This window comes from Pseudochaenichthys georgianus, chromosome 4, assembly GCF_902827115.2.
Source record: "Pseudochaenichthys georgianus chromosome 4, fPseGeo1.2, whole genome shotgun sequence".
NCBI classification, from domain to species: domain Eukaryota; kingdom Metazoa; phylum Chordata; class Actinopteri; order Perciformes; family Channichthyidae; genus Pseudochaenichthys; species Pseudochaenichthys georgianus.
In genome coordinates, this window is record NC_047506.1 from 36,295,910 (window position 1) to 36,323,304 (window position 27,395).

General features: G+C 40.0%; 1 protein-coding gene across 1 annotated transcript; it reads right to left on the minus strand.

Moving 5' to 3' along the window:
• Positions 1 to 5,994: 5,994 nt before the first annotated feature.
• Positions 5,995 to 25,404, minus strand: LOC117445614 (desmoglein-2.1-like). Its single transcript, XM_034081378.2, has 17 exons — positions 25,318 to 25,404; positions 15,019 to 15,147; positions 14,131 to 14,289; positions 13,841 to 13,982; positions 12,532 to 12,692; positions 11,295 to 11,429; positions 11,018 to 11,203; positions 10,566 to 10,635; positions 10,118 to 10,355; positions 9,867 to 10,009; positions 9,174 to 9,395; positions 8,695 to 8,937; positions 8,180 to 8,601; positions 7,636 to 8,038; positions 7,367 to 7,572; positions 7,143 to 7,291; positions 5,995 to 7,091 (listed from the first exon to the last, which is right to left on the minus strand). Exons 1-17 carry the CDS (start codon positions 25,357 to 25,359, stop codon positions 6,893 to 6,895), a joined length of 3,249 nt encoding a protein of 1,082 aa, XP_033937269.1. The 5' UTR covers positions 25,360 to 25,404; the 3' UTR covers positions 5,995 to 6,892.
• Positions 25,405 to 27,395: the final 1,991 nt, after the last annotated feature.

Genomic DNA, 27,395 nt, shown 5'->3' on the forward strand with positions numbered 1-27,395 from the left:
AATCATTAGGGTTGCGAAGTTTACTTTTTTTTTAAATGTAGTAGGTTACAGATGAGTAATTACCCTGTTAAAAATGTAATAAGTAATATAACTTGACTATGTAACTATTTGTATTGAAATTCTAATTTTAATTATGGTTATTTTATGTTTTTTGTGAGTCACTTTGGATAAAAGCCTCTGTCAAATAACATAACCATAACATACAGTTTCATTAAACAAATACACAAAATGGTTAACAGTTGGTTTTGCAGCGAGTCATCATAGAATAACAGATTACATTTAGCACTTGTTGCTTGTATGGCTGTTCAATACAACAGAATAGTTGTTAACTTTAAAAAAACAAACATGATTCACATTACTCACACTCTTACTGTAATTAGTGATTCAATTACTCAACTATGACACCTAGTTGGGCTTGCCACAATCACGCTAGTTTCATTAAACAAATGATCAAATATGCTAACGAAGCTAATGCTTTTGGTAATGCTTTTGCCGAAAGCTATAGCTAACGAATAGTTGTTTTTAGAGACTTTAATACGGTTAGAAGCTATCATAAGCAAACAGATGCTTGTTTGTATTGCCTTAACACTATCATAGTTAATGTTAGCTAATCACACTTCATTTCAAGACACCGGAATTGTTATTAATGTTAAACAAATAAAACTGTAAAAGCACTTCACATTACTCACATTCTCTGCGTTGACGTTCACATTCATGTGAACGTGCTCCGTCACGTGCCGCCGTGACGCGGGACCTGTGTGTGCGGTTCTACAAGTGCGGTCCTGTAACTGCTGTCTCCGACGCTGCCAATAGAGTCTGTCTGCAGACCGCAGCAAGGAGGCGTTTCCTATAGGGGCGTTTCCTATAGTGAACGACGGGAGCCGGCTCTCGCCCGCGAACGAGACGTTTTTTGTTTTGTTTTTGCGGAGGGATCTAGATCGGCATGAAGGCACATTATGCAATGTGCAATGTGGACATTATCCCGCTTATTACACATGGCCACATTCTCAACAAAGTAACGACATGACTCCCAATAATAATTAAAATGCTTTTATGGATTTAGAAAAAGATTTTATTGATTTAAAAAATAGTTTTTTGTATTGATTTAAATTGACATGCATCCGCTAAGAAAAGTAGTCCGTTGTTACTGTTTGAACTAACGTAACAACGGCAGGAACTGCTTCTATAGTGTTTTTGAGGAGCTTTTTGATTACAGATTTGAAAACATCGTTGCTTGCTTTAAAAGTAGCACAATTCATTATGTCAAACCTTGAAAGATATCCCTGCCCTAATGCCAAAAGTAACTGGCAACTATGTCGCCGTAGCTATGATGTCTATGTCTGGACCGCTGCGTAAAAAGGAGGGTTTCTGACCCATTACTTCTCTTCCTACTTTTTGTTCCCCTCTTCTCCCCGCTGCAGCCTAGCAGTTGATCTCAAAGCACGCTCCCCTCTCCTGCAGGGAGAAAAACTATATTTATATACTTTATATAGGTTGATACAGTAGTCCCTTTTTTAAATAGTGTTTATAGGTGTTGCCATCTGTTTTGTGTAACGTGGTTCTACAAGCAAGTCAATGCATTAATTGGGTGGTATCAGAGAGTTACACGGGTCTGTAAATGCAATGAAAACAATTGGCCACAGAAAATAAGTTATATTAAACATGTAATTTTTACTTTTGAATACTTTAGTACAAAGGATGTTTTGAATAATTTAAGTGATATATGTGTACACATATAAATAATTAGTCAAAACAGCGCTACATTTGATTTAATTAAAATGTATAATATGTGGTAAACTGAAGAGCCCTTTGGGAGCCGAATGATCCGGCTCAGCAAGAAGAGCCGGAATTCCCATCACTAGAACAATGACTTCTTCTGCGAGGATTTATAAAAGCAGCTGGATAAAAAAAGTTAGGAAACGCCCCTATAGGAAACGCCCCTATAGGAAACGCCCCTATAGGAAACGCCTCCTTGCTGCGGTCTGCAGACAGACCCATCTCGACGCTGCAGCTTCATGCTACTCCTCACTACTGACAACGTAGACAAACTCATCTTTCTGAAGAAAAACTTGAAATAGAGTAAAGCTTGAGTACCTTTATTCAGACCCCGCGTCATGGGCCCGCCCATCCAGGATTTGGGCCCGGCCATCCAGGATTTGGGCCCGCTGTTTTAATCAGGGCTGAATACAACAGGTTTGAAAACTTTTGTCACGTAGTGATAATCTTCTCAATAGAACATCTTTGATAATGTCTTCTGGCCAATCAGAATCAAGATAACGACGTGGTGTTGTTGCAGGAAGTCCCGACGGAGAATATTTTTGCTGTAGTTACGTGTTGATAGAAATCAACACGTAATTAAATAAGACCCCACGGTTTGATGATTGATGTGTGGGCTGTCTTTCATTTTGACACACAGAACAATGGGGGCTATCAACCCTTATCCACAATGTAAAGTAATTCACAGCCTCTTCCCTCTTCTCTCTGTGAGGAGCAGCAGGTTCAGCTTTCAGAACAAAGTAACCAAAAACTGAAATGGCAATCCTTTTTTTTTTAAATATGTTGTGTAGTAATAGATTTATTTATTTTTCTTCTCAAGAGAGGACCAGAATGTGTATTTTATGTTAGTATTTCAAAAAATCTCCTGGGGGAGAATCTCCCCAGACCCCCCTGCAGGCATTGGGTTTTCAGCATGTCAACTCTTTCACAATTCAGTTTTCCCGGGAAATGTAAGTTTCGGGGTGGGCCCGCCCTGGTACATCAAATGCCCGCCCAGAGAGGTATGTCTGCCGCCGGGTCTGCCTTTATTTAGGCATAATGGCCTCACACACTCACAAGTTAATTACACATGTTAGACATTGCTCCTAAAGGTACAGATTTTATTTTGTTTTATATTTATCATTGTATTTATTTTATATTTTGACATCAGGAGATGTTATACAGTTCTGTATTGCCTTTTATTGATTGTGATTGAAACACTTTCTTATTTTTTTTTTTTTTCAAGACATTCTTTTTAGTTGTTCAGCTTATTTAACCTTTTTGTTTGACATCAGCCATTATAAATAATATGGCCATCTGAGCGTGTGTGTTCAACCCTGTCTCCTAAATATTACGTTCCCACAGAACTAAACTGCATTCTCAATTACGTTTAGCAAGAAACGTATTTTCTCCCACGTTACGTTCGTTATGAACGTATCTCAAATACGTTTATTTTCTACATATCTTCTAGAAACATATTTTCTCCCACGTTACGTTTGTTATGAACGTATCTTAAATACGTTTATTTTCTACATATCTTTGCTATTTATTGTCTTGCTTATAATAATGATAATAGTCATTTATAAATATTATTTTAGAGCACACATTTGAAATCAGTAGGCGAGGCTGTAATTTTGCCAGCTGTTACTCTCATGAGCGAGGCAGAAAATAATAGTTTTTAACATGCCAAAAAGCTTCTGTGTCGTTTATTGCACCTCAAACGTTAAAACAAATCCAGTTACGTGTTTCTGTACTTCCTCTAAGAAGAAAGGACAGTAACAGAAGATCTCTGTGACGCCAGATGTGGTGTTGTTAATGCGATATGATATCCGAAAAACATTTCAGTTTAGGATGGCCGAAGACACTACACTACCCATAATCCCCAGCTATCGTTTGGGACTACAGTCCCGTTGACAAACCCCGTGATTAATCTTCAAGCACTGGGATTGGATGTTGGAGTGGCAGTGCGACAAGGTTACGCTGAGCGTCAAGCTCTTTGAAATAGAACGAAACCACGGCAGACTATTCAAAACTGGACTCGAACGCCCCCCCAGAACTACACATGCTGGCTATTGTGTTTCGCAACATGTTCTCTATGGCACGTCTCTACTGGGAATTGTAGTTTTAAAAGACGTTTTCGTTTTTCCAAAAATTAGAAGTTGACAGTATTAAACTGTGTACAACCTTGGAGGTTTAGGCGATAGGAAACACATTGGTGTGTACACATTTAAAACATGTAATTACTACATGGGTGAAAATCGCTTGTATCCATAATGGGCAGCATTAATATATATTCTACTCCACTACAATTCAGAGGTTAACCTGGTATTTTTACTCCACTACATTTACTTTAGTAACTCTGCAGATTCTGATTACTGATGTGAAATATAAACAACCTTTAAAGCAGACTTTAGTTACACCTGAGTACAATTCAGGGAAAGGTGATTGTCAAGTGCCAACAATCAGGCGAGATATTTGATAGTTGGTGCTTGAGAAGACTAAACATTTATCTGCAGATCTCTATAAAGTATATTAATTACTCGTTATTCTCTACTAATAGTTAATTACAAGACATCTATCAATATGTGTGTACCTCCACCATTAAACTGTCAAATTCTGCACATTTCTTATACTATCTACATACATAAGAGTATAATTAATGTGTATAATATCAGTTAAAATAAGTGCTTCAACATAGTTAACGTTGCAGGAAAGCAATACATTAGACGTTAAGTACTTTGTCAGGCTTAATATTTATCTGTAGATACCCCCAAAGTTTTTTTCTTATTTGAAAGAAGACCTTAACCTAAAGTATTATTTAATGTTTAAATAGAGGTTAATTAGTTTGTCTGTTTTGCACATCCTCCTATTAATATCTTTGTACATCGTGCACTAAACTGTTTTATTGTAGAGATCACTTACAGTATCTTCTTGATTTTTTATATTCTATATTTCTATCACAGACCTTCTACTTTCCCCCTATGAAAGTATGTACTCTTAATATTTTTTTCATCAAATAACATTATTCAACAAAAATAACATTATTCAACAAAAATAATTCAATAACGTGCTTTAACCACTAGGCGGTGCACACAAGGTAGGTACACACAGCATACTAATAATAACTTTGTATTAGGACACTTATGTATAACATCTGAAGATGTGTATATTCATTATTTTACATAATTTTACAGGATATTGCTATACTATGTCTCATGCTTTACTTCTACACATTAATATTTGATTTGTAAAACATCACAGACAGAAAGGCATATCCGTCATTTAATGGTAAGCTATTGCAATTGTGATTCCATATATGTGTCTCCCATGTTCAAAAAGGTCTTTATTTTTCTCATACTGCCTGTGCTGCAGCACCTTTTCTCACACTCTGTCTGAAACCAGTGCACAGTCTGCTCTGATTGGTTAGCTGGCCGGCTCTGTTGTGATTGGTCAACTGTTTAGAGATTTACGGCCCCTAATCACGTACAATGTGTTGGAGCACTAGCCTTTAGAAGCACGAGTGTAACATAGTGATGTTACTATGTAAGAAGTGAACAAAGGAGTCCAATGGAGGTGTTTCAGGCAAGGGGGGAGTGTGTGGGAGAGTAACTCCCTCTGAAGGGAACACAGGGATTTGAGTCTTTGCAGTCTTTTTTTTTTACATGCACAAAAACGTACATCTACACGACTACTGGAAAGGGAAAATCCCATGAAAATCCCCCAAAACATAGTACGGCCCCTTTTAAATTAATGCTTATAGTCCAGATGTACTGTGAAAACACAAATAATTAAGTCCTGCTACTATTACATATACAGAAAATAATTTAAATGTCTCTTGTTTTCCTCCATAAAACAGTGGCGTTATGTAAGAAAACTGGAATCTAAAGGGTTAAACATCTGAAAATAAAGAATCTTTATTAGATTTGTATAGCTTTAATCAGGAACAAGGTTTAATGGCTTCAAGGTAAGTTGGCTGGAAAATATGAAAATCTTTCCGGAGTGATTTTCTTCTCTTAGGGTGCTTATTTTCCCCTTAGCATGCTCTGTCCTGACCTTCAGTTGGCCTACTATCAATCACTGTGGCATTTTACCAAGGTTATTACTGCCAATACAAAAAGGAAATACTTATATATAGCATAACACATTATATCAGCCTCTCGTTCTGCAGACAGTTTAGAACATAAAGCGCTTGTTGTCATCAAGTGAATTGTAGAAACGTTTATTGAAGTTAGTGGTAGATACACGGGGACAGACATTTACATTGACATTTTGTTATCCCAACACATCTGTTTCTATTCAACTGAATCAACCCTAGTTTTTACCATTTAAAAAAAAATTGTATAACGTTACATTCGTAAACATAGCAAAATATGCAATTATAGATTTTAGAATGACATTAAATAACACATAACATCATGACAGGGAGCCTTTAAAAAACCTTGTACCCAGCATTTACCATTAACCATTCATTCAAGAGCAACTATCAAAATCGTGTGAATATAAAAACATTTGTAAAAGTAGATGAAACATGTTTAGATGTTTAGGTCCCATTACAGAAAAACCAAAGTGCAAGTTAGTGGAAACAAATTAACAGAACAAACAATTTATGTTTTGTTTCTTACAAACATTAATTTTGTAATACACACAAGATTTATCTAGAAATCAGCTTTGAATTTAAATAGAGCACCTCAAAAGATTATATGTTTAGAATACCTTAACTTTTGACTGTAATGCAGTCTACCTTGAAACTATATTTGTTTTACTGAGGTGGAATGTGCAGGTGGCCATTGAGCTCAATGTATTAAAAATATCGACTATCTCATTACTAAATGTAATTGTGTGCATTCTGCATGCCACATAACTTCTGACGCTAACCCTATACCCTATCAGTGCATAATAAGTTCACAAAAATACTTGCCAAAACCATCCAAACATTGAAAATGTGGATACGCTTTAGTGAAATAAAAGCAGCTATACGAACATGCATCTTCATGTAGTTTCATTTCTTGTCAAACTGCTCACGCACACCCTCCACAAATAAACAGAAATTGACATTGACATTGAGTGTCTCTTGTTAAAATATCTGAGGCTGCCTTGCCAGAAGTTTGACCTCTATGTTACAGTTTCCATTCCTATATTATAACTCAGTGAATTTCTCCTGCACCAACACCTTGCGGTAGCTGGGGGTTTTGCTCTCTGTGGTGCTAGAGGAAGTCACCACGTTGCTCTGAGAGCCAGCAGATGTTTTGCCCTTGCTATAAAGGACCTTTTTAGAGCCAGAGACGCCATTCTTTTGAGACAGACCTCCTGCCTCCTGGACCAGATGCCCTCCCTTGCTTTGCCCTCCGACCACCAGGACCCTCTGAGACCCTGAAAGCCCCCCTGACTGCAGAGTGCCCCCCTGCATGAGGAGGGTCTGACTGCCATGATGCCCTTTCATTGTCCCTGTAGGGACATTTCCCTCCACCACCATCATGGTCTGGGAGCCAGAAAGGTTGCCAGTGTGGATGAGGTTGCCACCACTTCCATGGATACCGTTCCCATCCAACAGCACCATGCGTTGGCCCCCGGCTTGCCCGCTGGATATCATTGTCTGTCCCTGAACAACTATGCCTTGGGCATGTCCAGTCTGGGTGCCGTTGAGCAGTACCATGCCCTGCAGGTTAGAGGTTGGTGCCTTCGCCAGCATCACAGTGTTCTGAACCTGTGGCTGGACTATGTACTGCATCTGCTGCAGCACAGGGTTGGCAGTGGTGTAGTAGACGGGCTGCGGCTGCGGCTGTAGCAAAATCATCTGGCCTTGATTCATCATCCCTTCATTTACTGTGGACCTCCCCGTGTTCACTATGGTCATCCCTTCATTTACTGTGGTCCTCCCCGTGTTCACTGTGGTCATCCCTTCCATTGCTCTGGCCCTGCCGTCTTTCACCACCTGAGAACGTTCATATTTTTCCTTGACCACAGTCTGAGGGGCAGGCGGCTGCACCTGGGACGGAGGAGGCATCTGTTGGGTCATCACACTTGATGCTGAGGTGTGAGTGTGGATGGAGGGACTGGGCTGAGGAATGAAGGCTGGTTTGACCTCAGTTTGGATCTTCTTGCCTCCGCACACCTCAGCCAGGGTCTTGAACTTCATGCCGAGGTCATCGAGGAACTGCAGGTCGTTCTCGGACTCCAGGAGGCTGCAGCAGCCCACTGATCCAGCTACGGAGCCCTGACCCTCGTAGTCATAAACTAAAAGGCCATCCTTCCCTCCAAGGTTTTCGTTTTCGCTTCTCACCTTCTGTTTAAAAAGAATAAAGAAATGATAAATAAGGTTACCTTTATTTGTGAATAGGTTCCCCAGTAGACTGCGAAATATTTGGTTTTAGGAAAGACATTTGCAGTGGTAGTAGAAGTAACAAATATTTCATTGATTTCTCACCTGACTGTAGTACTGTCCCAGAAAGTGGTCTGGCAGAGCTATGCCATCATACATTCCTCCCCCTCCTCCTGATGCTCTGCTCTCAAACTCTGAATAGTAGCCTCTGCTGCTGGGCTGATTCCCCCATGTTTCTTCTCTCCGGGCTCCTGTGAAACCTTCTCCATAAAGAGCTCCGTTCATCCCAACCATTGAAGAGACAGATTTTTGGAAACCCATACCTGCCATGGGCGGCGCTGCAAAAGTGTTTTTAGCCATGCCCATATTTACATCCTGTTGTACGGGCAAATTCAGTAGCGGCACCTCCGTGTTCTCGCCTTGGCCCTCAGTGCGGTAGTTAATGAGGTGAGATTTGGTGTCGAAAGGCATCTCAGTAAAGCCTGCGGCGTCCCCACATTTGCAGAAGAGCAGCAACAGAAGTAAGACTGAAAAAATACAACAGTTTTAGTCCAACTATAAAGTTTGTAGTGTGAACAGAGCCAAGAACCTTCATCCCATGAGCATCTCATCATACTCACATAGTAGCAACAGCAGACCCAGGAACAGCAGTCCGATGCCTGCAGGTCCTAACTCTATGTCTCTTTTGCTCTGACCATTTTTGCCTTGTTCTCCACACATCTCCCCATCCTCACAGGTGCACACTTGGACCGCCACTTTCTGTGGTTCTGGACAGGCCTGCCCTTGCTGGTCCTTCACCACAAAAGTCACCTCGTATACACCGGGCCACAGGGACTCCTTGGCCCTCAGAATGGCTGCAGTGTCTGCAGGCATGAGACGAACAGATGATGAGTGTGGCAAGTCAATATGTTTTCCCTATTATTTTGGATACAACTCTAAATTCAAATGTGTTTTTGAAATGACATTAATATGTGGTAAACACTGACTCATGTTGACACAGAGCCTGTTCTAACTATCTTCATACTTCAGTGTGCATATCTATTTGGATGTTTTCAGGTCTATTTACATCACGTTTAAATCTTCACCGTATTCTCCTCACCATTGTAGTGCTCCACCTGCCATTTGCCCTTAGTGCCCTCTGGGATGATTTCAAAGACAAAAGGAGCTCCATTGGGGAACACATCGTCATCTTTAGCCACCACAATAACGGCATCATGAGGGGTACATACAGTCTGGAAGTCATTGGTTAGCGTGGGGCAGTGGTCGTTGAAATCCTCCACCTGGATGGCTACTGTGCCAGTGGCTGTATTAGAAGGCATGTCTGTGTTGGAGAAATAACCAGAAATAAAAGCAAATCATTCATTATTTCCTTTGTTTCCTTCTTTATTATACATACACAAGTTCAGAGACAAATGCATCAGTCCTTCTTTTGCTAGTGGGCAACGAAAGCAACGAATTGCTTATCGCCCAATTCATAAACATGCAGTGGCTGGATCGTTTATAATGAACCTGTTTAAATTATATTTAAGCCTAAACTTAGGCATAATTATGGTATTGGCCACTTTAAGTGACAGTCGGGTGCTGTCACAGGTCGCTAACCAATGGCTGATGTCCCCCTGGGGCCCACCTTAGCTTCTACAATGCTTCACTTTGAAACATTTCAGTTTAAGTCATGACCAGAGTTAGACTTTAAGCTTGATGTGTCATACTTTCCCACAGATAATGTTCACTTAGAATACTAGCATTACATAAAAACATCTGATGCTGGGGGTAGATACAAAGTAGGTGGTACCTTCTGTAATGCAGAGTATTTGAGCAAAATATGTCCCGTTGATCAGGTATGAAGACTCTCTATCTGGCATCTTGTTCAGTCTGATCTCAGCTGTCTTTGGGTCAATTGTGAGCCAGTTGCCAGGATCGGAGCCTTTAACATACCTACATCAGAGGAACACTGTGTTAGGTATTATCATTGAGTGTAGACAATCAAGCTGATGTTGTACTTGCAGTTTTTTTTCATTTGTATGTGTGTGTTTATGCACTGACCTGACATTCTCAGCTGCTTTCCCAGTGTCTCCATCTATTGCGGTGTAGCTGCCAATTACTTCATTAATGCCGACAGAGCCTCCCTCTGAGATGGGAATAGCTTTTACTTTGGGGTCAAAACTTGGCCCCTCTGGCTGGTTCTTCACACTGATTTTGATGGGATAGGTGTTATATGTGGTTCCTGATCCACCACCTGAAGCACCTGTAGCACCGGAACCGCTTAAACCACCGAAACTGACTGAACCACCGGAACTGCTTGAACCGCTTGAACTGCTTGAACTGCTTGAACTGCTTGAACTGCTTGAACTGCTTGAACTGCTTGAACCGCTTGAACCGCTTGAACCACCGGAACCACCGGAACCGCCTGAACCACCGGAACTACCGGAACCGCTTGAACCACCGGAACCACCAGAACCACCAGAACCACCGGATGCCCCTCCAGATCCACCATAAGGTGCAGCCTTGTTCCTTACAGCCAATCCAAGTTCAAGGTTTTTCACATCCTCATAATTCACCGCCTGTCAGATGGCACACATACAATGAACAGAGATTTGTATTAGCAAGTATAAAAAGGGGCCCTAATTATGCTGAATCACTCATAAGTTTACTTTGTATTATTCTGTGTATCTTCAATGAAGCATAAAATACATTGTTTGATGTAAAGCGTATTGCCTGTTAAATTATACAAACATAGCTGTTTCTGGACACTTCACATTTTGTATATATGGCAGCCTTAGATGACACTGACTAATAGCCACCCTAAATGCTGACCTAAATGCCAATGAGATCACAGTTTCACTTGTTTGTTTCTGAGTTAGTACCCGATGTGGTACCCCCATTCATGTCTACATCTAAAACTTTCATTATGGGCAAGCTTCTGTGTTGCTCACTCAGCAGTACCTTGTCGAGCATTAGGATGCCCTCGTTGGTTACGGGGTCTGTTTTAATGCTGAAGTATCCGGCTTCATTGCCCTTGACGATGTCAAACACGGCTTCCCAGTTATCTGTGGCCCTCATGTCCACGTCCTCTGCTTTGATCCTCATCACCTCCACTCCCTCCGTGTTCTCCTCAATGCTGGCTGCATACTGCAAGTAAAACACATTATGAGATGCAGAATGTGTTTTATTTGTTGATGTAGTTCATGTTGATATAGAAGAGTGTGAGTAAGAAATCTACCTCAGATTTTTCCAAAGTGGGAAGGTTGTCATTCACATCTTTGACATCAATGACAACAGTGCTGGTTGCAATGTTTCCGCCTGATGCACCATTTAAGTCTTGACCTTGGACCGTCAGAATGTACTGATCGGCTCTCTAAAATAAGAAAAACAGTCACACATTACTTACAGGCACCATATTGCTGTGAGATGGGACCAATATAAAAAGGTGTGCATTTTAAAAGGGGGATCAATTCATTATAACTCAGTTTGCTCAGAGACGCTATGACTTCATGCAACTGCCAACAGTTATAGAATTAACAGCCACTTAACTTGGTAATCTCATTCAGAGTTAGAGTGGGGACCTTATCCTACATCTACCATGAATAACTTTAAAGTGCTCTGCCTGGGTGTTATATTCAATATTATATATCCACCAGGGACACTAATGACAGAGGATTTAAGAGCAGTGGCTGCAACAATCAATTTTGTACTTAGAGAAAAAATCATGTCAAAGTGTTGCCCTGGTGGTCTACGATAGATAGAGCACCTAGAAGATATATCTCATTGAAACCCCAATAGGGTTTTTCTTAATTGTTTAATTAACTGGGGAATGTTTTCGATACCTTAAATCCAAAATAGATCAATTGTGTTGCCTATGTGAAGACATAAGCATGCTGTAAAATCTCTAATATGCTCTGTTTCATTCAAGTTGTAAACTCTGTTGTGTCAATGCAAAAGTACATATTTTGCAAGATATGAGGTAATTACTCTGCACAAGGAAAGGTTCTTTAATAATCTATATGGCTTTAGACAGTGCTACACAATATGTGGCTGCAGCAGGATTTTCCATCAACAACATTCCAAAGTTTTCTTTGATGGCTATCGGACAGTTTGGGCCGACAAGGATTGCATCGAGAGCTTCACCATTTCTTAACCATGAGCCTGAGTCTTCGGAGGGTCTCTGCTGCAGCAGATGTTCCTGTTCCTCAGACGCTGTGTCGATACCAGCGTTTCTCAAAGTGTTGGGTGCGCCCCAAGATGTCATAGGTGGGTCGTGAATGAACGCGATGAACGGGAGATTATTCACTCCCATTGCTCCTAGTACTAGACTCCTGGTACTAGGATGGGTTAAATGCAGAGGCCAAATCTCACTGTGTGCTGTGTGACCATTAAAGAGGGTGATTCCCTCCGATTCTGATGGAGTTCGAATTGAAGTTCACTGCAATTGACATAATTGGATGCAATTCGTACTGTACCTCTCTGTCCAGGGCTGGGTTTATGACAAAGACAGTCCCATCTTGAGAAATGCCGAACATCTCATCAGGTGGGCTTTGATCAAGGATAGTATAGGCGATCTGAGAGTTCGTATTCCCTGGTTCATCAGCATCAGTTGCCATTATTTTCATAACTGAAGTGCCTGTAAAAGAGGAAATAAGGAGGTAGAGCAGGTTGTCCAGAAATTGGAAGATCTGTTTTGCGCTTTGTATGGCAGAATATGTCTGAACAGTCCCCAAACTTGAAAATTAATTGTAGTTTTGTTGTATAAAATATATATTTATATCCAGTAGGCTATTTTCACCAATAGACACAAAATACATTATCCTTGAGGCCTGAAGATTGTGTAAAGTATATGTTTACTCTAATATGTGTAGCTGACTTTGTTCACATTTAAAGACAAGGGGCTCGAAAGACTTGTAATTTCAGCAGATTACTGAATCCCATCTTTTATTTATTTTGTATTTATTAAGGGAAAATGTACCAATATTTTAACACGAGCACTTTAGTCCATCATGTAAATGTGCCAAATACAGCCATAAATGCTTCATCTGCATTCCTTGGCAGATTATTGGCATTAAAAGAAGACATAAAAGAGTACATAATCATGAGCACAATAACAGGACATACGCACAGAAAAAACATGAGCACAATTAAAAACACATGAGCACAGTTTAAGCACAATTAGGCACATAATAAAGCCAACACCTTTCAAGCGTCGCTCATTGTTTAGAGTTGGGTGAGACATTTGAAATGTGAGAATGGGGTATGAATTGAGGCAACATCTACGACTGCATTGTAAAAAAAAGTAGTCCTTTTAAAAGAACATTGTCAGATGATAGCCAATGGGTTCTGAGATTGCATTAAGGGCAATGCATGCTGCCTTTTATTCTTTGCAAATGGACTGCTTACTGCATACGGTACAACTGCATTCATATGCGGAATCTGTTTATAGAGATTCATCATTTTTTTTAAATGACAGTCGGCCTACAGTATTATTCTGATCGAAAGGTGGACAAGGCTGCTAATAAACACAGCTATGCTCTAACAATCGCAGAAATTAATACAACTAACAGATAGTAAACATCACTGTTAACAAGCTAGCCCTGCAATATATAACCTTTTATCATCAGAGGGTTGCTGATGGGGGAAACATGGATAGGTATCGATGTGAAATACACCCTAACCCTTACCCCAATCCATTATTTAAGCAAACCATTAAAGATTGCATTGCTATCTCAAAACAGGATCGACATTTATTAAAATGTACCAGAAAAGAAAATATCTTACCTGGAGCACTAAGCTCAGTTACCGCCCCGGCCTTCATGACTCCAAACACTGGTGAGTTGTCGTTCTGGTCTTCTACTTTGAACCGTATGTCAACATTTTGCTCTGCAAGCCTGCCATCCTTGTACTTAGCAACACCTGCCAGCTAAAACAGTAGAGTCAAATGTTGCTGTCTTCATCAAATGTATTAGCAGTTTAATTTACAAACATGAGTAGCCTGTGACATTGATGTGTTGCATCTGACTGTAATATATTTTAATATCTATGAAATGCACAGAAGAAGTATAACTCACATTGTAAGTGTCAATTAACTCCCTGTCCAGAATTTTGGTTACACGAATGTCTCCGGTTATCTGGTCGATTACAAACACATTGAAGGGATGTTGGTTTGCGCCAATGCCTTCTAGGTAGTATATAATATTTCCGTCGCCTTCATCAAAATCCGAATGAAGCTGAAACACATGCAGAGCTGATTCAGTTAAACACACTAATTCACATTCACCATTCCACTGCACCAGAAGGAACAACAAAAACATGTTAACCGCAGGGAAAATAAAAATGTTTTAATATATCTTTCATGGTGAGAAAAACAACCAAAAACTCAAAATCTTAATTGTATATACGTCTCAGAATGCTACTGTCTCTTCAAAATGGTCTGGCTTCTTGTGCTCTCTTTTAGAAAACTCCACCCTGCAGGTACAGACTTGTCTGTGGTAACTAGTCTCCATTTTGTTGAGCATGCTGACATGTTCCAGTAGCCCCCTGTGGTGACTTGTTTGTATTATATTTTTGCAGATAATAATAATTCATTTTACATAGGCACCTTTCAAGGCTCTCAAGGTCGCTGTACAAACACACAAAAAACAAGATACACAATAGATAACACCAGCATAAGAAACATAAACAAGACAATGCAGTATATAAATCAATCAAATAAATAAGAGGATGTGTGATGACAGATCTTTTCATCTCAGTGTCAGGTAAACACTCCTGAAACTTCTGAAAACCTCACTAAATGGTTATATTTATAAAAATATGATGCAATAATGATCACGTTTGCATTCCATCCATTCATAAGTATTTACACTTAATCCAAAATGATTGTATATTTGATAATCCTAACCCTAGTCCTTGATTTGTAAAGCCTTTCAGAGAGTTTAAATTAAAGAGCAATGACTCACCTTGGCAACAGTTTTCTCCTGAGAGTAGTCTTCATTTTCCATCAATTGCTTTGGCGGGGGAATCCATAATCTTTTCCTTCTTACCAAATTGTCTTCAGAGTTGGCCTTCACCACAGCAACAGTCTGCAGCTGTAAAGCAATAGATGAAGTCAAGAGTGTGAAAAATAAGGATGCAATCGTGTCAGACTGATTAGCACAGAGATGTTAAAAATCAATAATCATCCAGGATGCTTACAAAAAGCCCAATGTACCTCTAGATCTGACTTCCTTTAAAACAGAAAAGACAATCTCTAGGACAGGAGAAGGTCTAATTTGTCACAGGATGCTGCCCTCTAAAAAATGTACTGAAAGAAGAATACACTCAAACTAGTTTCAACAACAGTTTCAAGATGGCCCCCACACTCCAGGACAATGGTGCCAAGCCATCTTCCTGCTAATAGTAAGAAATCAACCATCTATTGCTATACATACAATAAAAAAAAAAGAATATTGTGCTTAGAAAGCAATGAAAACAATCCGTGACTTTAGGCCTTATTGTGTATGCCAACACATTACTGCTACAGTACGTTGTTGTGTACCACTTATCTTGTACCTGTGTTTGCTTTCACGTAACTCAAACTAAAATACGTCAGAAAGAAAGAGTCTCGAAGCAATAATGCAATTAGAAAAGCAAATGTGGATTACCCCATGACTCTCATAACATAACAGCAATATGACAACCTCATGGTTGAAGATCTAGAAACCATCATTAACAACAATCGGGTGGAGAACGATTGAATTTTGCTACAATTAATTTATGTTTTAATAAACACCAAATAGAAGCCACAGCTTATCCAGGACTAAATAAACAAATTGAGTTAAGTTATTTCTTGAAGTTCCTGTGAAACAAGTGCCTGAAAATAATAATATACCTTTATTGTATTCTATTTTTATTCTAGACTTGATATAAATGTTAACTTATTCCGTTTATTTTATCCTGTTCTTTCTTCTATGCTTTTTGGAGCCATCTAGTGGTCACACATTCAATTTACCACCAGGTGAATTTATTAGCTTTTCGTTCAGCTGCTTTCTTTATTATTATGAATAGTTAATTAAGTTATTATTTATCCATTTCTCCTAAACTGGTCAACAATCTTGTCATTGTCATATCATAATTTCACATTGATTGGCTTTTAAAGAGAAAACACACCCTAGAAATTAGGACTACGGATTTACATCCATTATCTCAATTTTCAATGAAACATCCTTCGACTAACACAGCTGTTTCCAGTTATTCTGGTGGAGTAGGGCCCGCCTTGTTTGAACCTGGTGGAGCTTTGCACCGTCAGCCTTGATATTTTGAAGTGGTGTCATGTTCAAAGAAAAACAAAACAAACAGTCAATAGACAGTAGGGTGTCAGTTGAGCAGAGTCTATACATGCACAGACAGTCCTGAGATGAGGTCTGAACGTTGGCACCCTATTCATGTATCAAAAGAGGAATTTCATTAACTTTCTGTGAATTGTTCAGGGCGTAGCCTGCTGACTGTTGTCTGTAGTGGGGCAGCTAGGTTAAACTAATTGCATTTTGCAATAAAATAAACACATTTGGCACAGATACAGGTTTGTACCGCTCGGTACAGAACTCATCTGTCCTTCCTCCTCATCCTGGCCTACAGGTTTAAAATAACCTGGAAGCTTCGACATGTTTTGTAATAGCTGCTTGTCTCCAAACTCCTTTTCCCTCAACAATTTCCGGCGAACCGTGTCTATCACAACTGGACCTTCTGTTGACACAGATTAAATAAAATAAAGTGTAGCAGCAGCTTGAGTTTCCCTTTTTCTTTGTTAACCGTTTCACATCATGACTTAACAGTTTCAGACGATTATAGAACAATATCAGTCTTTACACACATCATAACAATTGAACCGTTTCAAAGTTTCTCTTTCTTTCCCTCTTATATTGCAGTCCCTCACTCACTTTTTTTTAATTCAGTGTAAGAATTGAGCTCGAGCTTGTCCTGCCAGGAGTTTAAATCTGGGCTGAAATGGTGTCAGGGCCATTCTCACACACACATGCAGGTGCTCATTGGTTAGCCCCGGTTAGCCTGCCCTGGAACGATATTTAGTTTTAATTTTGATCCTGGTGGACTGATCATATTGGGCTTTGAGACTGCTTATTTTTTGTGACCTCAGTTCTGACTTGAGAGGGAATGTTTTGTCTCAGTGGCGTTTTGGCACTTTTATTGAGCACCACGGACTCTGAACAAATGAGACACACTGGTTCTGTGCTCCCAGTGGGCAGGATGAACATGAATGAGTCCGTCCACTCAGGGTTACAAGCTCTGTTCTCACTGTCCACTTTCCTCTTCTTGGAGAGCGCCAAGTGTACATATGTGTCTCTCCCTGTCTGCCGCTAACACGCCTGTTCACTCTCCTCTCCGCTTATCTCCCTGGGCCCTTCTCACTTCTCTTATTTTTCATTTCCTCGGTCTCACCGGAAGTTGTTTTGTCTGCGCCATCTTGAGTAGCGTCCCAATCATAGACATATAAAGAGTAGACGCCGCATTGGCTGCTGGGGCGCAAGAAATACGGCCGCCATCTTGGAAGGGTCACCCTACAGACATTCTACCCATAGACAGCAGAGGTTTCAAGATGCCAGAGCACTGTGCAGCATATTGGGGAACAGGGGTCGGGGGATTACTTTTCACAAGTAAGATTCAACATTATAATTGGTTGTATTTTGTAAATAGAATATTATTGTACTGTATTGATGTCCGCCAGCGAAATCGTAGCCAGCAAACATTATGTTCATGGCCAACTGAGACTTTATAAATCGCTGCTGTAACAAGTGAATTTCCCCGTTGTGGGATGAATACAGTAAAATCTAATCTAATCTATCTAGGAAGAAGAAGGAAGAAAATAAGCTTGACCTCCTTCTTAAAATGTTTTTGTGTTGACTCTCAAATCTCCCGTTTTTATTTTGAAGGTTTCCCAAAGACAAAGATATGAGAAAGAGGTGGGTAGTTGCTTTGAGGAGGGAAGGGTTCACTGCAAGCGAGTCATCCGTGATTTGCAGTGAGCATTTTAAGCAGGACGAGTTTGACAGGACAGATTGTCCGACTCAGAGATGGTGTTATTCCCTCCATCTTCAGCTTCCCGGTTCACCTCCAAAGAGTAGGTGTATCATCATAAGGTTATTAGCATTCATAAATGTAAATATTCTATTATCAATAACAGGGCAGGGTGTGTGTGTGTGTGTGTGTGTGTGTGTGTGTGTGTGTGTGTGTGTGTGTGTGTGTGTGTGTGTGTGTGTGTGTGTGTGTGTGTGTGTGTGTGTGTGTGTGTGTGTGTGTGTGTGTGTGTGTGTGTGTGTGTGGTATTCTGCTTTTTCATTTTAGCCAGAAAAGGGCAGGACTACGTCTACTTCCAGAAAAGCTGAAGAGAGCCTGTCTGTGGCCCCTCAGGACGACCCAGAAGCTTCAACCTCACACTCACAACCTCAGCCTAATGATGTGAGTATTTCTATTTTCAACATCATATCATAATGGTCCTAGACAAAGTAAAATCTCTCTTGTTTGCTGCCACTCATATTAAACACACTCACAAATAAACCCATACACACACAATTGAAGACATGTTGAACATGCATTCCTGGCACACTCACACACGCGCACACACACACACACACACACACACACACACACACACACACACACACACACACACACACACACACACACACACACACACACACACACACACACACACACACACACACGCATGATGCTGGCAGTGGCTTTGACAGGTGATGATATAAGAAAGAATGTGGGCCATACTCTAGTTGTGTCAAAGTGATGTGTGTGAAGTGAAACATCACTCAAACCATGTTCATCCCTCTTTCTAGGATCATAGCTATGTCTCGCCTGCTTCTCCTACTGCTCTTAAGGCCAGAGTCAATGAAGCTTTAGCAAGAGTGGAGAGTCTCGAGCGAGAGAGGAAGAATGCCATGGCTAGAGAAAAGAGGGCAGAGACCACAGTGAGGACTCTTTTGGGGGATTTGAGGGAAAAGAACCTCATTAATGAAGAACTCAAAGAGAGGCTTGATTTCTACTCAGGTAAGATGAAATTAGCACTTTGAAATTCATGTACATCTTACTCTTACACTCTTTATTAAACTCCTTTGTTATTATATGAAGGGGACTTATTAATTTTTTCTCATACAATTTCAGATCTTCAAATAGACTTGAAGGCAAAGCAGGGCCATGAGTACTCAGAGGACCACAGAGAATGTGCCCTCACACTCCATCTACATGGTCCAAAGGCATACAAATACCTCAGAGAGACTACAACAAAAAGGTAGTCTTAATGTTGTTCAATTTCATTTTTGGAAATTACGGTTGCAAGTACGTTAAATAGCTACTTCTCAATTTTTTTACAGGTGGCTGTGTTCGGTGGATGGCAAGCCTGGCCTGAACAAGATGATGCTGGATATGCTGGAGAGAAGATGCCAGGAAGACCAGGCTAAACATGGATGTGTTTCACTCATGTTGGATGACATGGCCATCAGAAAACATGTGCAATATAATCCACATAACCAGTCAATGTCTGCTTTTGTAGACATGGGTGATGGAAACAATGAGACCGATGCTGCTACTGAGGCTCTTGTGTTCATGGTGGTTGGCCTACACGGACATTGGAAGGCTCCCATTGCATATTACCTGACGAAGTCTTTGTCACCTGAAACACAAAGGGTCCTAATCTAAATCTAAAATCTAATCTAATCTATCTAGGAAGAAGAAGGAAGAAAATAAGCTTGACCTCCTTCTTAAAATGTTTTTGTGTTGACTCTCAAATCTCCCGTTTTTATTTTGATGGTTTCCCAAAGACAAAGATATGAGAAAGAGGTTCTCAGTCATGCTTTGGAGGAGCCGCATGCACGGGGCATTCGGGTGTCATGAGCAACTTTGTGTAAATATGGTTTGGGCGGGGTGGTGTCATGTTCTTGTGTTTAACTTGAACATTTACATTTTTTATATAGATGTAGAAGTACATTTTCATTTTTTATGACATAGATATTCATTTTTACTGATATATAACTTCTGTCTATGTATAATGTATTATTGTTTCTTCATTTTTCAACTTATTAAAATAGCTGAGTATAGGCCTACACAATATGCTTCTCTATCATATATAGACCATTAGTGTTTTTTTATGTGTGTGTGTGTATATATTATATATCGTGTGTCTTTTGCAAAATACCTATCATACATAACATAGGCTATCAAATACCAGAATATTCTATTGCTGTTAAGCCTACTATGAATATTAAAATACGCCGAATCATGTGTCCGGTATCATGCCTACATATATGACCTTTGCAGAAAACCCCCCCCCCGTGAAAATCAGTTTTGTATTCAGCGAGTTATGATTGATAAAATGCGCTGACACTTCATTGCGCCTGCCAGACAGATTACACGGAGTGGAGCGGGTGACCGGTCCAAGATGGCGGCCCCACGGCTCGTCAGCGCCAATAGGCAGCAGCCGTCGATGCGGCGTCTACTCTTTATATGTCTATGGTCCCAGTGGCCTTATTTTTGCCGGAGGACCGAGGAGCGATAATGGAGGAGCTATAACCGAGGAACCACCAGACCATCCTTCGATGAAATCCTCAGACACTCGCCCCGCCCCCTTACTGTGTATCGCTCACTGATTGGACGAGCAGCGGAGTGAAGAAATGAACCTCACGGGAGTCACTCCTCAGTTTATACTGTGTTTTGTTTCAATTAATGTATCATTTAGTTACAAATATGTGATATATCTGAACAACAAAGTGGTCAAAAATAATTTTATTCATTTTTGGGAAACATTTTCATGATCGCTTTTTTCGTTTTACATTTTCATTTGTCATTTCCATTCAGTCAGTCATTAAGTGCTATTTAAAATGTTAATTTGCTACATATCCAAACAAACAAAGTGTGCAATCCAATTAATGTTAATCTAACTGGGTTTTGATAGATAACATATCTCGTTTTCTTCTCTCAATTATTTTATTTATTTTGTGCACTCTAATCAATATTAATCAAACTATTGTTCGTTTATACATTTTAAGAATGGCGTTTATCTTTTTTGAGAATGAGTTCTTATTTGATTTTATTCATTTGGGTCTACAACAGATGATACAAATGTTTGTGTCAGTAAATATGTACTAACAGAGGCGGGGGTGTGTGTGGAAATAACGGGGACAGAGCTGGCTGCTGTCAGACAATCAGCTGTGCAGCGTCATCACAAATGGACGTCGCTTCACGTGACGCTCCGGAGGAAAGGATGTCCCATTGCTCTTAAAATTCATTTCCCTGCTTCTCGTGGTTTCCTTGCATCTCTCCATGCTTCCCTGGTGGGAGGGACTAGTCGCAGGGAAACGACGCAAGTGAGGGACGCAAGGATTCCATTTAACCGAAGTGAGAAGGGCCCCCTGTATCACTAATTATTCTCTTCACTCACTTTCCTCTCCGCTTCTCTCTGCCACGCTCTCATCTCTTCTTCTGTGTTTCTCTCCCTGTGTCGCTCACTCGTCTCTTTCGCCCCCTGTAGGCGGCGTTTAAAATAGAATCGACCCATCAAAATTGAAATCCCCTATTAATATATTGATTATATAGGTCCGGGTCCGTATAGGTCGGCGTCTGGGTCCGGATCCGGACCGCCTGTTGCCGACCCCGATCTAGATCCTCTGTCTCGAGCCAGTTAACTAGCGGGCCTTCTAGAATACCCTGGAACCGAGGGAAACTCTGAAAGAACACGCCCATTGGCTACAAATCAATATATGATTGGTTGATCAAACTGTCAGTCCAAACGTACGCTCTCATTCAGTGCAACGGCCAGGGCATTCGATCAAGGATGTAGAATACCTTGGTTGAAGGATATTCTACCCAGAGACCCAGAACAAGATCTGATTGGTTGCTTTATTTTCTAACACAAAACCACTGAAATGCGTAGTGCATGGTCTGAGAAGGACAAACAAATCCACGTAACACTGTGATATTACAGATCAACAACACGGTTACGATTCTCATTTATTCATTTTATATACATTTTATTTATATAATTAAATCGATTTTTTTGTTTGTTTTATCTGAGTGTTCCAGGGTATTCTCTGAATACCTTGAAGGCCCTGACGGTTCACCACTGTCTTGCACTGATACCACCCTAACCTGCTCTCCTCCGTTGCTAAAGAAAATAAGTAAACAAAGGAAACCGTACTTGATCAAGAATCATGCAGCATGAGAAACAACCTTTTTTATGGTATAGAGAGCACACACAGGCAGATAACCCCAGGCAGCTGATTAAAGGCTTTAGATTAGTTAAAAATCATTGAACCACTAGCAGAAGCTATCCATCAATGAATACACCTAAAAGGAATTAAAACAGAACATATACAAGATCAACATTTATGCAGACAACATTGTACTTTTCACTTCAAATGGTTAACGTTTTTGCCAATACTCTAATAATTCCTTGCATTTATTATAGCGCTTTTCCAGTGCTCAAAGCGCTTTACAGATACACATTACACATATGTTTTATACACTGTGGACAATACCCACAGGAGCAAGTTCAGGTGAAGTGTCTTGCCCAAGGACACAACGGCAGCAGCGGGGGGTTTCACCCCTTGATCTGATGATCATTGCATCGTGCACTGCGCCACACCGTCCATCTTCACGCCTCGAAGTCATCGAGGCGCTTTTACAAGTACACATTGATATGATATGTACTGTGGACAATACCCACAGGAGCAAATCCGGGTGAAGTGTCTTGCCCAAGGACACAACGGCCTGACGCAGTGGCGGCAGGAGCGGGTTTCGAACTGGAGTTCCCCAGCACCCCCCTTGATCTGATGATCAGATGCACAGACCACTGCGCCACCCGTCCCTATGCTCTGTCAAAGATATCATTGTTGTGGGAAGTCACTTGTATGTATTACAACTAGGAAGCTGATATTAGTGTTTTTTCCACGGGACACAGCATGAAGTTGGATACTATGAGAAACATATCCAACTGTCACTGTGTGTCAAGAGGAGTCATTGACACACCCATCCACTCCCTGGGGATTAACATGAGCCTCACCTGTTCGGTCATGAGTAGGCCAAACAAGACAACACAACAGGTGTGGTGAATATAGGGCTCAGATGACTCACTAGTTATGAAAAACTGCTGAGCACATATAACGTATGTATTCATCTAGGAAAATACCTCTAGGGACACTCCTATCCTTTCCTCACTTGAATACGTATTTAGTAATGCAAATGTGATTGAAGATGGTTTTGAACAAGCCCTCACTTGATCAACCATTAATACAGTGCCTCGCAGAAGTATTCACCTCCCGTGGCATATTTGTTGAATTAAAATTACATGTAATCAAAATCATTACAAAAATTAAAACAAATCAATAAATCAAAAATACTCCTGAGCTAGTAAGTGTCACAGCAGAAATCTGAGTATCTGTCCATAGAACCAATGTATGCCATACACTACACAGAGCTTAGCTTTATGGAAAAGTCACCCATAAAAAAGCCATTGATAAGAAAAAGAATATGAAAACACTTTTGGATTTGGCTAAAAGGCATGTGAAAAAAAGGTACTCTAATATATATACTATAAGGCTGAAATGTTACTTTTTGTTCATCAATGAAAACTCTTTGTGTAGCGCAAACACAACAACTCTCATCACCATGACAACACTATCCCTACAGCAAAGCATGGTGGTGGCAGCATCATGTTGTGGGGATGCTTTTCATGGAATGGGACTGGGAAACGGGCCCAAATTGAATGGTGCTATATACAAGGACAATTCCAGAGGAAAATGTGTCTGAGGCTAGGACGGAGTTCACCTTCAGCAGGAAAGGTGAACCTTACCGCTAAAGCAACACTTGAGTGGTTTAAGGCGGAATTATTTAAGTGTCTCGGAACTGCCTAGTCCAGGGGTCTTTTAATAATAATAATAGATTACATTTGTATAGCGCCTTTCAACGGACCCAAGGCCGCCTAACTTGTATTATTGTATGAGCCATTTCGCCACCTTTGCCACAAATAATGTTTGATAACAAAGCTTATGAAGTTATATCTATATTTGTACATTTACAAAAGCTACATATTGTTGCATGTATTAAAGAATTACAGTAAAGCAAACTGTTGTTTATTGTTATTTTTGTTATGACAAAAAAAAAACACTGGCATGGGTACGCAGTACTCTTAATAAAAAAGACTTATTTTGATTCCTACCCATATGCGGAATATAAATAATATAAAAAGTAATTATATGCCCGCATTCCTCAGTTTTTACCTCATTGACGTCGTAAAGCAATCGCCCGAATCTGTACCGTATAACAGCGCTGTGTGTTTGATATAGTTTATATTAAACTCATCACAGAGTATGCTGCAGCTGAATTGTTGCCATTTTAATGGCCCAGTTCTTTATGGTCTTTAAAGACGTCAACTTATTTCTGAACAATTTCGCTTTTTACTTTTTGAAGTCCGAAAATAGATGCTCTGATATTGTAATTCACGATATTTCTTTTATATTCTCCAGTATTAAACGGCTTTCCATGCCTTAATATCTCCTGAGCAGCCACAAAAAAGCAGTAGTGGTTGAGTTTCAAGACTTGATATATTGAAAGATTTTTGCTCTGCTCAGCTTTCTGGCTAAGCTCCGAAAACAATCTTATTAATAATTTTTTGGGATTTATCCATGATCATTTTACTGACATCGGGTGACGGTTACTCAGGATAACAATCGCAGTGGGTAGACTTAGTAGGATGTGACACGCAGCCTATTTCAGTTCGTATTCGGCGAGTTTCTGAAACAGTTTTTGTTATTTCAGTAGTATCACCTCAAACTATAATAATAATAATAATAGGTGTTACATTAGAAATACTGTCCACTGTACAACAGGAGTTACATTTAAATAGGCAATATGTATGTCAATAGCTATCAAGGCTAAAGGGAGCCACTGCAGAGGGGCAAAAGAGCAGCAAAAGCGGTTTAAAGCGGTTGGCATGTTTAGTGTAAAATAAACAAGTAAGAAAAAATCACTTTTCCTCGACCATGTTTTTGTTTGACACCGCCATGGCAGCAGGTAGGTTTAAACAACAAGTAGCTGATAAGACAAGTCATTCTGTCATCAGCGTAATATTATTTTGGTTTACTGGGTTTGAATCTTTTTGACACAAGGCAGCATTCACAACAAACTTGACATTTTTTAAAACACAGTTCAGTTATAACAATAGAAAACATAGAAAAATACACAACTCCTTCTGTACTCACTGTCAAAAGTAGCAAAACGACGTGCGAGGAAATCCCGATCATGACTAGAGAAAGTCCCAGTGCTAAGTGAACCAAGCTTTACGAATCCCAGACAGACTGTGAGCTGATGGAGGCTAAGAGGAGGCTTATGAAAGAGGATTGCTCCCCCACACAAACACACCCTCAAGACATGAATACAGTGGTGTGTATGTGGGTGTTACGCAACTTACAGTCACTGAAAAACAAATGGTGGAATTTACTTGGATGCTACAAAGTTTTTGTAGGTGTACACTTATCGTAAAATAAACATATTGACAAGCTAAAAAAAAACTAGTCTTGACTGGTCTGTACCATATAAAATGTGTTTTATACATATTAGCACAGCTAGCAAGCTATGAGTGTGTATTGCCTCTGGACTACCTGTTATTGCAATTTATAGAAATGTTATGTTGAATTTTGAGAAACATCTATTAGGCCTGAAGTAATAAAATCATTGGCTTTAAGTGCAGCACCAATTGTATGGCAATATAGAGAAGAATGCAAACCCTGAATGAAAGAAAATCATACCATCAGAAGGAAAGAGAGAGACAGGAAGAGGAAACCAATGTATACACTTAGTGAGAGAGGATGTACAGTATGAAAAAAAAGGATGCTTATGTTGGCCAGGTTCCTGGGACAGCATCCATTGGGAGATCAATTTGCATATTGCAAGAATCACAAGCTCTGACCAGTAGCTCATTACAGATTGAGCCGTCTGTTTGTATGCTCAAGAGTTTTGACAGTGATGAACAGTGAAAACTAGTATGTATCTTTAACCAACTGACTTTTTGTAGTTAAAAGTCTTTATCCACTCAAGTTTTTTCCCAAGTTCAAAAAACCTTTTGATGCATTATTTTGTGATAAAATCGAAAGGATAACCAGATATATTTGTCGTTGATTTTATTTAGAAAATACAACTATTCTATATCACAAAGGGAAGCAAAGTACAATCATTTGTACTTTAAATTCGTCCTTGACATGGTTGACATATTTTCCAAAGTGCTCATTTATTATCAGCTTGTATGTCATTTGTAATAAGTGCTGGAGCCTGCATATCAACAACCTTTCCATCCGAACGTTTTGGGCTGACAAAGGAGCTTCTCCATGTCTTCACCATGAGCCCGAGTCTTTTGGAGAGTCCCTGGAGGAACGTCCTGGCTTGTTCCTATGCCTAAGATGCTGTGTCCCTATGGCTACAAGGACCTTGTATATGGGACTGACAGATAACAGGTTTGTAATAGGTCATCCTGCATTTACCTCTGTTAATTGATCAGTGACTCATCTATATTTTTCATGTTGTTCATGTCCTTGCAAGCCTCCAAAGTATCTGGAGCGCTTTCTGGAGACACAATTAACATTCTTCCCAACGTTGCAAGAGTAGAAAAGGTAGAATCGGTATATAACATAACTACCATGTCAATCCCACACTATGCGCTGATGCTGTCACACCCAGAGAACTGACAGTGAAACTTGAAAACATTCAGTCCAAAATATGTGAAAAACAAAAATGCTGGAATTAGCAAATATTTTTACCAGTAGTCCCACATACAAGTCACAATATATAAGTTAAAATACACATTACACTAGGGTAAACGACAACCTCATTGTACTACAGTTTAAGACTTGAATGCAAAGTGAAATTGTAGCTGTACGCCAGTTTGATGCAACTAAACATAAACATTGCTGCGGTTAAGGCAACAGTGTTGCTATATGTGCAGCAGAGAGGGTTGGTTTATATACATACATTTCTTCTGCTTTGTACATGTTGTGGAAGACGCAGATACATGACAATTACATTGACCTCTCTAGCTTACACTTCAGCGCATACCAGGAATTTGAACAGAAAGAAAATGTATTCCATGAAATCTGTTTCCTGTCAACCCTGCGTTGTCACCTAATGCCTCTTCCTATTTTGTATGTATGTCGAAAGTTAGGTGGAGACAGCTTGACAGCAGGGTGTGTCATTTCAGGTTTCAATAAACTGTTGTGGATTAAATAGTAGATTGTTGTATTTCCATGTTTATGCTTCTTTCTACTATTCCAAAATTGTCCAATATTGT

Excerpts from the sequence above, each read along its gene's own strand:
- LOC117445614 (XM_034081378.2), bottom strand. The coding sequence starts at position 25,359 with ATGATCGGGATTTCCTCGCACGTCGTTTTGCTACTTTTGACA. Across the intron at positions 11,204-11,294 it reads CCACTTTGGAAAAATCTGAG|TATGCAGCCAGCATTGAGGA; the intron begins GTAGATTTCTTA and ends TTTTACTTGCAG. Across the intron at positions 8,938-9,173 it reads GCAGGTGGAGCACTACAATG|ACACTGCAGCCATTCTGAGG; the intron begins GTGAGGAGAATA and ends TCATGCCTGCAG.